The sequence below is a fragment of the Macaca mulatta genome, chromosome 16 (genome assembly GCF_049350105.2).
Source record: "Macaca mulatta isolate MMU2019108-1 chromosome 16, T2T-MMU8v2.0, whole genome shotgun sequence".
Lineage (NCBI taxonomy): Eukaryota > Metazoa > Chordata > Mammalia > Primates > Cercopithecidae > Macaca > Macaca mulatta.
In genome coordinates this window covers 67,857,687-67,870,766 of record NC_133421.1, presented here as the reverse complement: position 1 = coordinate 67,870,766, position 13,080 = coordinate 67,857,687, and the positions used below count along the sequence as shown (strand labels likewise).

At 43.3% G+C, this 13,080-nt stretch overlaps 1 protein-coding gene across 17 annotated transcripts in view; it reads right to left on the bottom strand.

Annotated features, from left to right (window-relative positions):
* The window catches only part of DHX8 (DEAH-box helicase 8), a 94,625-nt gene that overhangs the window by 4,879 nt on the left and 76,666 nt on the right, over nucleotides 1–13,080 (bottom strand). For all 17 annotated transcript variants that reach the window (XM_077971826.1, XM_077971817.1, XM_015119815.3 and 14 more), the window contains 5 exons: nucleotides 9,050–9,190; nucleotides 4,603–4,758; nucleotides 1,676–1,813; nucleotides 1,060–1,188; nucleotides 357–553 (listed from right to left, as the gene is read on the bottom strand). In XM_077971826.1, the coding sequence (XP_077827952.1) occupies nucleotides 357–553; nucleotides 1,060–1,188; nucleotides 1,676–1,813; nucleotides 4,603–4,758; nucleotides 9,050–9,190 (761 nt within the window). The remainder of the gene's footprint in view (nucleotides 1–356; nucleotides 554–1,059; nucleotides 1,189–1,675; nucleotides 1,814–4,602; nucleotides 4,759–9,049; nucleotides 9,191–13,080) is intronic.

The window sequence follows — 13,080 nt, the reverse complement described above, 5'->3', positions numbered from 1 at the left end:
GTGTACTACAGAGGCAGTTCTACACAGTGGGCAGATGGAGGCACTCAGAGACGGGTACTTTGTTTATACAGGTATTCAATTCCACAGTAATAATGTTCCAGAGGGTTGCAAACAAAGAGCATTTTTTCAACAACTAACAAATAATCTTCCTCTTAGGAACTTTCTGAGGTAATTCTCAGCCATACCCTTGCTTGGGGAGAAGGAATATAACAAAGATGGAAAAGCTGGAGGAAAAGGGTTATGTGAGGACCAAGAGAAAAGGTGCCTATAGCTTTACAGGTACACACAGAGATGAATGGACACGATACTCAAAGTGGTTCAACTCAAACATGGAGTGTCATCAGATTCTGGCTTACCTGTCCATTATGCCTAACATCTGCTTGCGAATGTCCTGGGCCCGGCGCAGGGAACGAGCCTGGATAAAGTTCTCATAGCACCATGGGTTGGAGAACTTGTTGTTCTTCCAGGAGTTGTACACAGCTAGCAGGGTGAGGTGGTCCCCTTCAGTCTGGTGGAATTTGGCCTTCTTCTGATCTGCAAGGGCTTGTTTATCCTGCCAAGCAGTGGGACAGAGGAACATTTCTGATTCAACAGCTACTAACTGAACACGGAGCAATTCTAGGGAGGCTTACAAGACCCTATCAAAAGTGTCCACATCAGGCTAGGCATGATGGCTCAGGCCTGCAATCCCAGCACTTTGGGAGGCTGGGACAAGAGAATCACTTGAGGCCGGGAATTTGAGACCAGCCTGGCCAACATGGTACAATCCTGTCTCTTACTAAAAATACAAAAATTAGCAGGGCATGGTGGCGCACGCCTGTAATCCCAGCTGCTCTGGAGGCTGAGGCAGGAGAATCGCTTGAACCCGGGAGGTAGAGATTGCAAGATCATTCTACTGCACTCCAGCCTGGGCAACAGAGTGAGAATCCATCAAAAAAAAAAAAAAAAAAAAAAAAAAAAAAAAAAAAAAAAAAAGGCCACATCAAGCATTGGAATGGTAACAGGCCAACTACCCCAACTTCACCGCACCCCCATCTAAACTGGATCTGAATTTCCTACCTTGGGCCTATAGAAGACGTTCTGCACAGACAACATGGATACAATGGTCAGCATTTCCTCACTGCAGCCCAGATGCACAGACATGATGAGCATTTTGCATAGCATTGGCTCCAGAGGGAACTCTGCCATCTAGAGGGAGAAAAAAAACTACAACTGCTTCCCTGTGGAAGACACATTCGGATTCACCATAGCAAGACCTTGGTCAGAGTGGGTAACAACACAGATTTTCCCAAAGCATAATGATGCCTTGGGATGCCTTTCACTATCAGAAGAATGCTGTTGTTTATTATTTTCCCAAATAAACTCCAACAGGATGTATGTGACCAAGCACATAACTACTGCCGGGGTAGGTGAGAATTTTGCAGATACCGTTTCTAATTAAGGCCACATTCAGTAATACATCCTGAGGCAAAATTAACTGTGAACAGAACACCTTTTTGTATAAAGAAGAAACAGTTTAAAGTGATAGTGGAGAAATTCAGGTTAAAAAAAAAACATTTAGAATTCTACTCAAAGCTTATCCATGGCCTCAGCCTGATTTTGTACAGACCGAAGGACGTGAAAGGCTGACCAGGGAATCTGCCCAAAAGCACAGGAAGTTAAGTCTGTCCTTTACCCGGCGGCCCAAGCGAGTAAGCAGGCCCTCGTCATCCAGGGCTCCCAGTGTGTACAGCTGCTCCATGGCTGTGATCAAAGTTTCCATTGGTGGGGCATCCATGAAATCAAAGGACAGCAGATCATTGATACCCATGGCCTAGAACAGAAAGGAAGAAGGCATGTGATAAGAGGGTCAGTCTAGCCAGTGTCAGCATGTGGGGAAGCTACTTGTTACTTTATTTCCCATTTCTTCAATTGCAATTAGGAAGCCACTGGTGAGATTGGTGATAACTTCCAGGGCTGGGCCACATAAAACTCAGACCACTATAATAGAAAGCACATACTTGAGACAGAGTCTCACTCTTGTCGCCCAGGCTGGAGTGCAGTGGCCCAATCTCAGCTCACTGCAACCTCCGCCTCCTGTGTTCAAGCGATTCTCCTGCCTGAGCATCCCAAGTAGCTGGGATTATCGGCACCCGCCATCATGCCCAGCTAATTTCTGTATTTTCAGTAGAGATGGGGTTTTACCATATTGGCTGGGCTGGTCTTGAACTCCTGACCTCAAGTGATCCGCCTGCCTCAGCCTCCCAAAGGAAAGCACATACTTTCTCAGGAAACTTTTCGAAAATACTCTCTCAGTTGGGCATGGTGGCTCACACCTGTGAGCCAAGGAGGGAGAATTGCTTGAGCCCAGAAGTTGAGACCAGCCTGGGCAACATGACAAAATGTCTTCAAAAAAAAAAAACAAAAAACAAAAAACAAGCCTAACACTCTCTCAAAATGACAGTACATACAACTCAACAACAAAAGGACAAACAACTCAATTTAAAAAATAGGCAAAGAGCTTGAATAGATATTCCTTCAAAGAAGATATACAAATGGCCAACAAGCACATAAAAAGATGTACAACATCAGTAGTAATTAAGGAACTACAAATCAAAACCACAATGAGATATCACTTCATACCCACTAGGATGGCTATAACTTTTTTAAAAAACAGAAACTAACAAATGTCAGTGAGGATAGGAGACATGGGAAACCTCATGCATTGCTGGTGGGAATGTAAGATGAGGTAGCCACTGTAGAAGAGTTTGGTGGTTCCTTAATAGGCTAAATATAGAATTAGCACATGACCCAGCAATTACACTTCTATGTATATATCCAAAAGAACTGAAAGCAGACTCAAACAGATACCTGCACACTAATGTTCACAGCAGCATTATTGATAATAGCCAAAAGGTAGAAACAATCCAAATGTCCATCTGCTGATGAATGGATAAACAAAATGTGGTATATACATACAACAGAATACTATTCACCCTTAGAAAGGAATGAAATAAATGGATAAACCTTTAAAATAACATGAATAAATCTTGAAAACATTATTCTAAGGGAAACAGGTCAGATACAAAAGAGTATTGTATGATTCCACTTAAATGAGGTTATCTAGAATAGACAAATTCAGAGAGGCAGAAAGTAGAAGAGTAGTTACCAACGGATATAGAGGGAGGGGGAAAGGGGAGTTACGGTTTAATGGGTACAGAGTTTCTGTTTGGGACAATGAAAAGTTGTGGAAATGGATGTTGGTGATGGTTGTACAACATTGTGAATGTATTTAATGCCACTGAATTGTATAGTTTAAAAAGGTTACAACAGTAAATGTCGCTATGTATTTTACAATAATAATAATAATATAGTCTACCAGCTTGTCCTGTCTCTTGCATACATCATCTCTACTACACATCTATGAGGGACCTCATACCATGTTAGGTGGGAGGGATATAAAGATGGCCAAGATATGACCCCTGCTTTCAGAGTTCATACTGGGTGAGAACTATGTTCACAACACCACCACAGTACAATCTACACGCCTGGCACGTAGCAGGTGTTCAATACATTAGTTAATTTGATGAATAAAAGAAACGACTGAATGATGCACAATTCAAGTGTGTATAAAGTGTGATGTGGTAGGACCTAAGCTTTCTATTTCTTTCTCATAAAGTGATCGTGACCATAAACACAGCAGGTGTTCAATAAATGTTTATTGTGTGAATAATAACTATGAGGAATTATGTTAGCAATCATCAAGCACTGTGCCAAGTGCCTTTACCTACATTATCTCACTTATTTTTCCAACAAATACTATTAACAGCCCCCTTTTCAGAGGAGAACACAGAGCAGAGGGCAAAGTAAATAAACTTGCCCAAAGTCACACAGTTTGGAGCTGAAGTCCGAGCCACAGATGCCTCTCTGTTGGCACTCCAGAGACTGGAGCACGTTTCTTTTTTCTTTCCAAAGCTCTGTTTTAGCCTCTTTTACAGGGAATAAATAATAAATGACAACAGAGCACTCTGCACCAGAATGTGCTAGGGCTCCAGGGTAGCATCAGTGTCGGGGGAAACGCCATCAGCTGGGAAATTACTCATACGGCTCCTCCTGCCAAAAGAGAATAAAGTCCTCACTGGGGACTGAGAGAGGAAGAACAATGATTCAGAATGAAAACCAAGTCCCTCAGAGCCAGTCTGAAATCTGTACTGACAGTTCCCTTGCAAAGTTTTTGAACAGGGTTTTTTTCTCTCGTTCTAAAAGAACAGAATTGGATCTGAACGCTGAAGTGGTTGAGGTTAGGTGTGTTTGTCCACAGTTTGGCATTGATTATATTTTTCTAATTTCCTTTTAGAAAATGCTCCTAACTAGAACCTTTTACAACCTAATATCCTGCTGGCTGTTATGGTAAGAAAAAATGTGTGTTCACAGCAGACATGCCAACTTAGCCCCAGACCTGCCGTGAGAGGCTGTTATCAGAGCCATTTGCATTTCACTCAAAGGGACTGGTTTCATGAGGTTACTAAAGTATTTAACAAGGTTCATAAAACTGAGATTCATTTATGAAGGCCAGGATTGGACTGTTCCACCAACCCATTCTAACAAGACAGTGATTTCTACCTTGAGTGACAGCACTGTGCTTGCTAAGTTGGTTCTCTGGATTTCTGGCACGTTTGTGGTCAGCATTTCATCTCGGTAGGCACGTTCTGTGTACAGCCTGTAACACTTTCCTGGGCCTGTTCTCCCAGCTCTGCCAGCTCGTTGCTTTGCCTGAGCCTAGAGGGGTGGGAATATAAAAGCAAACTATCTGTTAAACACTGCTTAACAGCTTTATCCAGGATATCTGTTAAAAGGGGGACAATTAGCAACTGGTAAAATCAGGAATGGGGTTGATTTCACTTCCTTTGGGACCACTTCCAAGATTGCCAATGCTCTTATCTTCCCCTCTCCATATGCAGCACTTTGGGGAAGTTTGTTCAAGGGAGGCAATACAAGCAGGGTTAATGGAAGAAATATTATACAGATCTCAGACATATATCTTCAAAACAGTGTGGCACAATATAAAAGAGAAAGCATAAAACAAGATGACAGAACACCATCCCCACAGTTATGACCAAAAATGTAAGTGAAATAAATAAATTATGTCAATCATACCAATGATGACTCTGCAGTCATTTTAAAAATCATGTTTGCAGGCCAGGCATCATGGCTCACGCCTATAATCCCAGCACTTTGGGAGGCCAAAGTGGGCAGATCGCCTGAGCCCAGGAGTTCGAGACCAGCCAGGGGGTTGAAACTCCATCTCTACAAAAAATACAAAAATTAACCTGGTGTGGTGGCTCACACCTGTAGTCCCAGGATTCAGGAGGCTCAGATAGGAGGACCACCTGAGCCTGGAGAGGTCGAGGCTGGCTGCAGTGAGCCGTGATCACATCACTGCACTACAGCCTGGGCAACAACAGAGACTGACCCTGACTCAAAATAAAAAATAAAAATAAAAATCATGTTTGCAATGTTAAATGACAGAAGAAAATGTTCACTCACGTTAAATGCAAAATGCAAGTTACAAAACAACATAAAATAATTTTATAAAAAGTCTTTCTAGGCCGGGCGCGGTGGCTCAAGCCTGTAATCCCAGCACTTTGGGAGGCCGAGACGGGCGGATCACGAGGTCAGGAGATCGAGACCATCCTGGTTAACACGGTGAAACCCCGTCTCTACTAAAAAATACAAAAAACTAGCCGGGCGAGGTGGCGGGCGCCTGTAGTCCCAGCTACTCGGGAGGCTGAGGCAGGAGAATGGCGTGAACCCGGGAGGCGGAGCTTGCAGTGAGCTGAGATCCGGCCACTGCACTCCAGCCTGGGTGACAGAGCGAGACTCCGTCTCAAAAAAAAAAAAAAAAAAAAAAAAAAAAAAAAAAAAGTCTTTCTATATCAACTACTAGAAGGAAATGACTAGGGGAAAAAAACCCTAAAATGTTAACAGTGGCTAACTCTGATAGTAGGCTTGCAGATGAGGTCTATTTTCTTTAGACTTTACCAAATATTGAACATGTATTATTCTAACGGGAAAATTAAATACTCAAAAAAATATACAAAACTGCATATTTACTTGACTACTAAAATTGCAACCATGAAAGAAATAAACATGAAAAAAGACAGGAATGAAAAACAGCAAAATGATGACAGTGGAGGTAGTAGGATGATGGGTAAATTCTTTTCTTCTATTTTTCAAAAATAGTATAACACTACTTCAAAAACACCAATTGTTTTTATTAAAAAAAAAAATGTAGTCTAGCCATAGGTTGCTAAGAAACCATGAATAGCAATCTGAAGAGGGCCGTTTTCTGACAAAACCATCCGTTGTTACAAACAGTACCAGGATTTACAAATTACTATGCCAGCTTCAAACCAAAAGATGGGTTATGAAAGGACAACTAACCACACAAATCCAGGCAGCAATCACACACAGTGACTGGATTCTACAGCATTCTACAGATGTCTCTCTCCAAATCAGGACAGGCATGTGTAATTAATTTTTTGATCACCATCACCCTGACAAGTAGTATAGAGCATACAAGCTGGAGCCAGCTACCCAGGTTTAAGTCTTGGCTCCACTAGCTCTGTGATGTTAGGCAAGTCACCTAACCCCTGTGCCTCAGGCTCCTCATCTGTGAAAATAGTATCTACTACATAGGATCAATGCAAGAATGCACTGAGTCAATGCATGCATCTAGTACGTTAAGTACTAAAAGTGTTTGCTATTATTGGGCCGGGCATGGTGGCTCACGCCTGTAATCCAGCACTTTGGCAGGCCAAGGCAGGTGGATCATGAGGTCAGGAGATTGAGACCATCCTGGATAACAATGAAACCCTACCAAAAATACAAAAATTAGCTGGGCATGGTGGCATGCGCCTGTAGTCCCAGCTACTTGGGAGGCTGAGGCAGGAGAATCACTTGAACCCAGGAGGCAGAGGTTGCAGTGAGCCGAGATCGCACCATTGCACTCCAGTCTGGGCTACAGAGCGAGGCTCCATCTCAAAAAAAAAAAAAGTGTTAGCTATTATCATTACTTAAGTTCAAAATAAAAATAGCCTTATGGCTTTCACAAATTATGAAAGTAATATATACCCACTGTAAAAGATTAAGACAACATATAAAAGTATAAAAGAAAATGCAGGCCGGGCGCGGTGGCTCAAGCCTGTAATCCCAGCACTTTGGGAGGCCGAGGCGGGTGGATCACGAGGTCAGGAGATCGAGACCATCCCTGGCTAATATGGTGAAACCCCGTCTCTACTAAAAATACAAAAAACTAGCCGGGCGTGGTGGCAGGCGCCTGTAGTCCCAGCTACTCGGAGGCTGAGGCAGGAGAATGGCGTGAACCCAGGAGGCGGAGCTTGCAGTGAGCCGAGATTGCACCACTGCACCCCAGCCTGGGCGACACAGCGAGACTCCGTCTCAAAAAAAAAAAAAAAAAAAAAAAAAAGAAAATGCACATTACCTACTAGCACCACCCATAAATAATCTTGGCTAACATTTAGACTACATGCTTTCAATCTTTGGCATACCTCACTCACACACACTCTGTAGAAATGCTCACCATCTATTTTTTTTTTTTTTTTTTTTTTTTTTTGAGACGGAGTCTCACTCTGCCGCCCAGGCTGGAGTGCAGTGGCCGGATCTCAGCTCACTGCAAGCTCCGCCTCCCGGGTTCATGCCATTCTCCTGCCTCAGCCTCCCGAGTAGCTGGGACTACAGGCGCCCGCCACCTCGCCCGGCTAGTTTTTTGTATTTTTTAGTAGAGACGGGGTTTCACCGTGTCAGCCAGGGTGGTCTCGATCTCCTGACCTCGTGATCTGCCCGTCTCGGCCTCCCAAAGTGCTGGGATTACAGGCTTGAGCCACCACGCCCGGCACCATCTATTTTTAAATAAAAATTGGATTATATCATTCATGTTGTTTTGTAGGCTCACTTTTTCAAATAAAATATTATAGTTACATGCTTATGTCATTAAATATAGATACACACCACCATGTTAATGCCACCAATATTCTATGGCATGAATATACCATAATTTATTAAACTACTTCCCTTTTGGAATACATTTAGAATTTCTTCCAGGTTTCCCCGATATAAACAACGCTTCAATGAATATCCTTTTCCATTACCTTTGGACATGTATTTAATCATTTCTAACTTTCAGATACATTCCTAAAAGCAGAACGGTTAGGTTAAAGAGATGAACCTTTAAGTTTTGGATATACTGTTGCCAAACTTCTCTCAAAAAAGTGATCGGTAATTCATTTTTAAATGTAATTTAGGCAGGAAATTACATTTTACCAAATTACCAAAAAAACAGAAAATCATGTAATTTATTATTATCTTAGATATCTATCTCGTAGCTAAGCAAAGTATTTTAGAAAATAAAGTACTGATCTTTCCATCTAAAGTAGGTAATATAGGGTACTAGGATCCAAACATTTTTATGTTCTAGTTTTATGGGGCATTTAAAAAATTATTATTACTATTTTAGAGACAGGGCCTTGCTCTGTTGCCCCCGCTAGAGTGTAGTGGCACTATCCTAGCTCACTGCAGCCTCAGATTCCTGGGTTCAAGTGATCCTCCCACCTCAGACTGTTAAGCAGCTGGGACCAGTGGCACATGCCACCATGCCAGGCTAATTTTTTTTTATTATTTTTTGTAGTGACAGGGTCTTGCTATGTTGCCCAGGCTAGTTTAGAACCCCTGGCCTCAAGCAATCCTCCCACTTCAGCATTCCAAAGTGCTGGGATTACAGGTGTGAGCCACAGTGTCTGGCCTTATGGGGCATTTTAATGGTGAAATACTATTCTAAAGATTAAAAACCTCAAGGATCAATCAGACTTGGGGGATAAAAAAAGATTAAAAACAAATAACAAAAAACTCTTTTATCTCATGTCATTATAGTACCCAGTATCATAAAAGTTCATCTTTGAAAACAATAAAGTTTGAAATATATAACCATAAAACATTTCAGCAAGGCCCTAACCAGGATTATCAGGAAAACTGTTGATACAAGCCGTCATACCTGAGAAATAGGCGTTACCACGAGCTGGTCAATCCCTGTCTTGGAATTGTAAACTTTCTGCTTCACAAATCCTGGGTCCACCACATAGTAGATACCATCAATAGTCAGCGATGTCTCTGCAATATTGGTGGCAATCACAACCTGCAGGCAACAGGGACAAAGCTAGAGTGAGGTGCCCAAGTATGAAATGGTTCTTCATACTCTGAGATATGAAATGGTTCTTCCGAACCCAGATATCTTCCCAAAGGAATATGTGGCTATCTCCCTCTCTAGATGGTTAAAATGACACTTAATCCCAGCTCAGCCTCCAACAGCAGAAGGGAGGTGCCTTCCGCTTAAGGGTTAAAGTTAGAAAAGGGATGGTACCTGAGAGGTGAGTGGAATAGGAAAAAGCTAAGGCCAATCAAAGCCAATTTCATTTGGTGCAAATAGCTACTGTATATCTCATTTTCTAGATCCAATGTTGATTACTACAATTTTAATTTTCTAGCACCCTGGGAAAGCAGAGATTTCCTGGCATCACATGTGCCAATGCAAAATGAGATTTTTCTTTCCCCTACCGAGATATCTGGACTAAAATATGGGCTGCTTGTATTTTGTGGAATATGTATGTGGAACAAGAGGGAGATTGTTTTTTTTACTGATCATAAAATGAACCAAGAGATGACACAGGAATTTCACAGTTTGTTTGTGTGTAGCAGTCTATGTGATCTGGAGGATTATTAGTCTCAGCTTGGCACTGTCACTGTTCTTCCACCCAGAGGTTCAGCTAATAAAACACAACTGCTTGGAAAAATCATCACTGGGGGCACCGGAATATCACACATCGTGCCAGCATCTTACTGGTCCTGAAAGGCTTCTACCTGCTACAGAACTACAGAAGCCCTGCTTAGAAAGAACTCTCATTATTAGGAATAGAATAGGGGAGAAATTCACCATCTTTCCACTCAAGCCTGCTCTTCCTTTCATGTTTCCCTCCTCAGTGCCATCTTCCATCCAGTTGCCCAAGCCAGAAACCTGAGAGTCATGCCTGACTTCCCTCACCCTTCTCTCCTTTACCTGCTAGTACCCACCAAGTCTTGTCCATTTTAACTCTTTAACATTACTCAAGTCTGTCTGCCTTCTTTTTTTTTTTGAGACAGAGTCTCACTCTGTTGCCCAAGCTGGAATACAGTGGTACAATCTTGGCTCACTGCAACCTCCACCTCCTGGGTTCAAGCGATTCTCCTGCCTCGGGCCTCCCAAGTAGCTGGGATTACAGGCATGAGCCACCATGCCTGGTTAATTTTTGTATTTTTAGTAGAGATTGGGTTTCACTATGTTGCCCAGGCTGGTCTTGAACTCCTGACCTCGTGATCCACCCACCTCGGCCTCCCAAAGTGCTGGGATTACAGGCGTGAGCCACCACGCCCGGCCAAGTCCATCTGCCTTCTACTGTTAGGTATATGTCCAAGAGAAATGAAAACATATGTCCACACAAAAACTTGGTTTTCTTTTTTGAGACAGGTTCTGGTTTGCTCTGTAGCCCTGGCTGGAGTACAGTGGTGTGATCATGGCTCACAGCAGCCTCACCCTCCCAGGCTCACGTGATCCTCCCACCTCAACCTCTTGAGTAGCTGGGACTACAGACATGCGCCACCACGCCTGGCTGATTTTTTTTTTTTTTTGTAGAGATAGGGGTCTCACCATGTTGCCCAGGCTGGTCTTGAACTTCTGGGCTCAAAGGATCTTCCCACCTTGGCCTCCAAAAATGTTGGGATCTGCCAGGTGTGGTGGCTCATGCCTGTAATCCTAGCAATTTGGGAGGCTGAGGCGGGTGGATCATCTGAGGTCAGGAGTTTGAGACCAGTCAGGCCAACGTGGCAAAACCCTGTCTCTACTAAAAGAGAGACAAAATTAGCCGGGCATGGTGGTACATACCTGTAATCCCACTTACTCAGGAGGCTGAGGCAGAAGAATCACTTGAACCTGGGAGGCAGAGGTTGCAATGAACCGAGATCATGCCACTGCACTCCAGCCTGGATGACAGAGCAAGACTCTGTCTCAAAAAGAAAAAAAAAATGCTGGGATCACAGGCATAAGCCACTGTGCCTGGCTTACACAAAAATTTGTAAACAAATGTTCACAGCAGCATAATTCAAGAAAGCCCAAAAGTGGAAATGACTCCAATGTCTATCTTCTTCTTTCTTTTGAGATAGTTTTGCTCATTGCCCAGGCAGGAGTGCAATGGCACGATCTTGGCTCACTGAAACCTCTGCCTCCTGGGTTCAGGTGATTCTCCTGCCTCAGCCTCCCAGGTAGCTGGGATTACAGGCACCCACCACCATGCCTGGCTAATTTTTGTATTTTTAGTAGAGACAAGGTTTCACCGTCTTGGCCAGGCTGGTCTTAAACTCCTGACCTCAAGTGATCCATCTGCCTCAGCCTCCCAAAGTGATGAAACTACAGGCGTGAGCCACTGTGCTCAGTTCCAATGTTCATCAACTGATAAATGGATAAACAAAATGTGTTGTACCCATACAACAGAACGGTATTCAGCGAGAAAAAGAAATGAAGTACTGATACATACTACAATGTTGATGAACTCTGAAAACATGCTAAGTCTGGAAAAATTACTGGAAACAAGCCAGCCACAAATATATGATTTCATTTATATGAAATGTCTAGAATAGGCAAACCCACAGAGATGGAAGGTATAGATTAGTGGTTTCCAAGGGCTGAGCAGAGGAGTAAATGGGGGTAGGAGGTGAATGCTAAAGGGTACAGCATTTCTTTTTAGGGAGACAAAATTGTTCTAAACACAATTGTGGTGATGGCTGCACAATTCTGTGAATACAGTTAGCCCTCTATATCTGCTGGTTCCCCATCTGTGGATTCAACCAACAGCAGATTAAAAACATTTGGGGAAAATACAACAATAAAAAATAATACAAATAAGAAATATAGTAAAACAACTACTTATATAGCATTTACACTGTATGAGGTATTATAGGTAACCTAGAGATAGTTTAAAGTATCACACAAGAAGATGTGCACAGGTTACATGCAAACACTATGGCATTTTATATAAGTGACTTGAGCATACTTGGATTTTGGTATCCTCAGGGGTCCTGGAACCAAACCCCACATATCACGGGATAACTGTATACTAAAAGCCTTTGAATTGTACACTTTAAAAGGGTAAATTCTGGCTGGGCGTGGTGGTTCACGCCTGTAACCTCAGCACTTTGGGAGGCTGAGGCGGGCAAATCATCTGAGGTCAGGGGTTCGAGACCAGCCTTACCAACATGGAGAAACCCTATCTCTACTAAAAATACAAAATTAGCCAGGCCTGGTGGCGCATGCCTGTAATCTCAGTTACTCGGGAGGCTGAGGCAGGAGACTTGCTTGAACCTGGGTGAGGCAGAGGCTGTGGTGAGCCGAGATCGAACCATTGCACTCCAGCCCTGGCAACAAGAGTGAAACTCCATCTCAAAACAAACAAACCAACCAACCAACCAACCAACCAACCAACCAACCAACCAACCAACCAAAAAAAAACGGTAAATTCCAATCTGGGCAACATGGCGAAACTGTGTCTCTACAAAAAAAGAATACAAAAATTGGCTGGGCACGGTGGTTCATGCCTGTAATCCCAGCACTTTGGGAGGCCGAGGCGGGCGGATCACATGAGGTCAGGAGTTCAAGACCAGCCCGGCTAACATGGGGAAACCCCATCTCTACTAAAAATACAAAAATTAGCCGGGCACGGTAGCAGGTACCTGTAGTCCCAGCTACTCGGGAGGCTGAGGCAAGGGAATCACTTGAACCTGGGAAGCAGAGGTTGCGGTGAGCCGAGATCGTGCCATTGCACTCCAGCCTAGGCAACAAGAGCAAAACTCCGTCTCAAAAAAAAAAAAAAAAAAATTAGCCAAGAATGGTGGCATACGCCTGTAGTTCCAGCTGCTTGGGAGGCTTAGGCAGGAGGATTACCTGAGTCTGAGAGGCGGAGGTTGTAGTGAGCTGAGATCACACCACTGCACTCTAGCTTG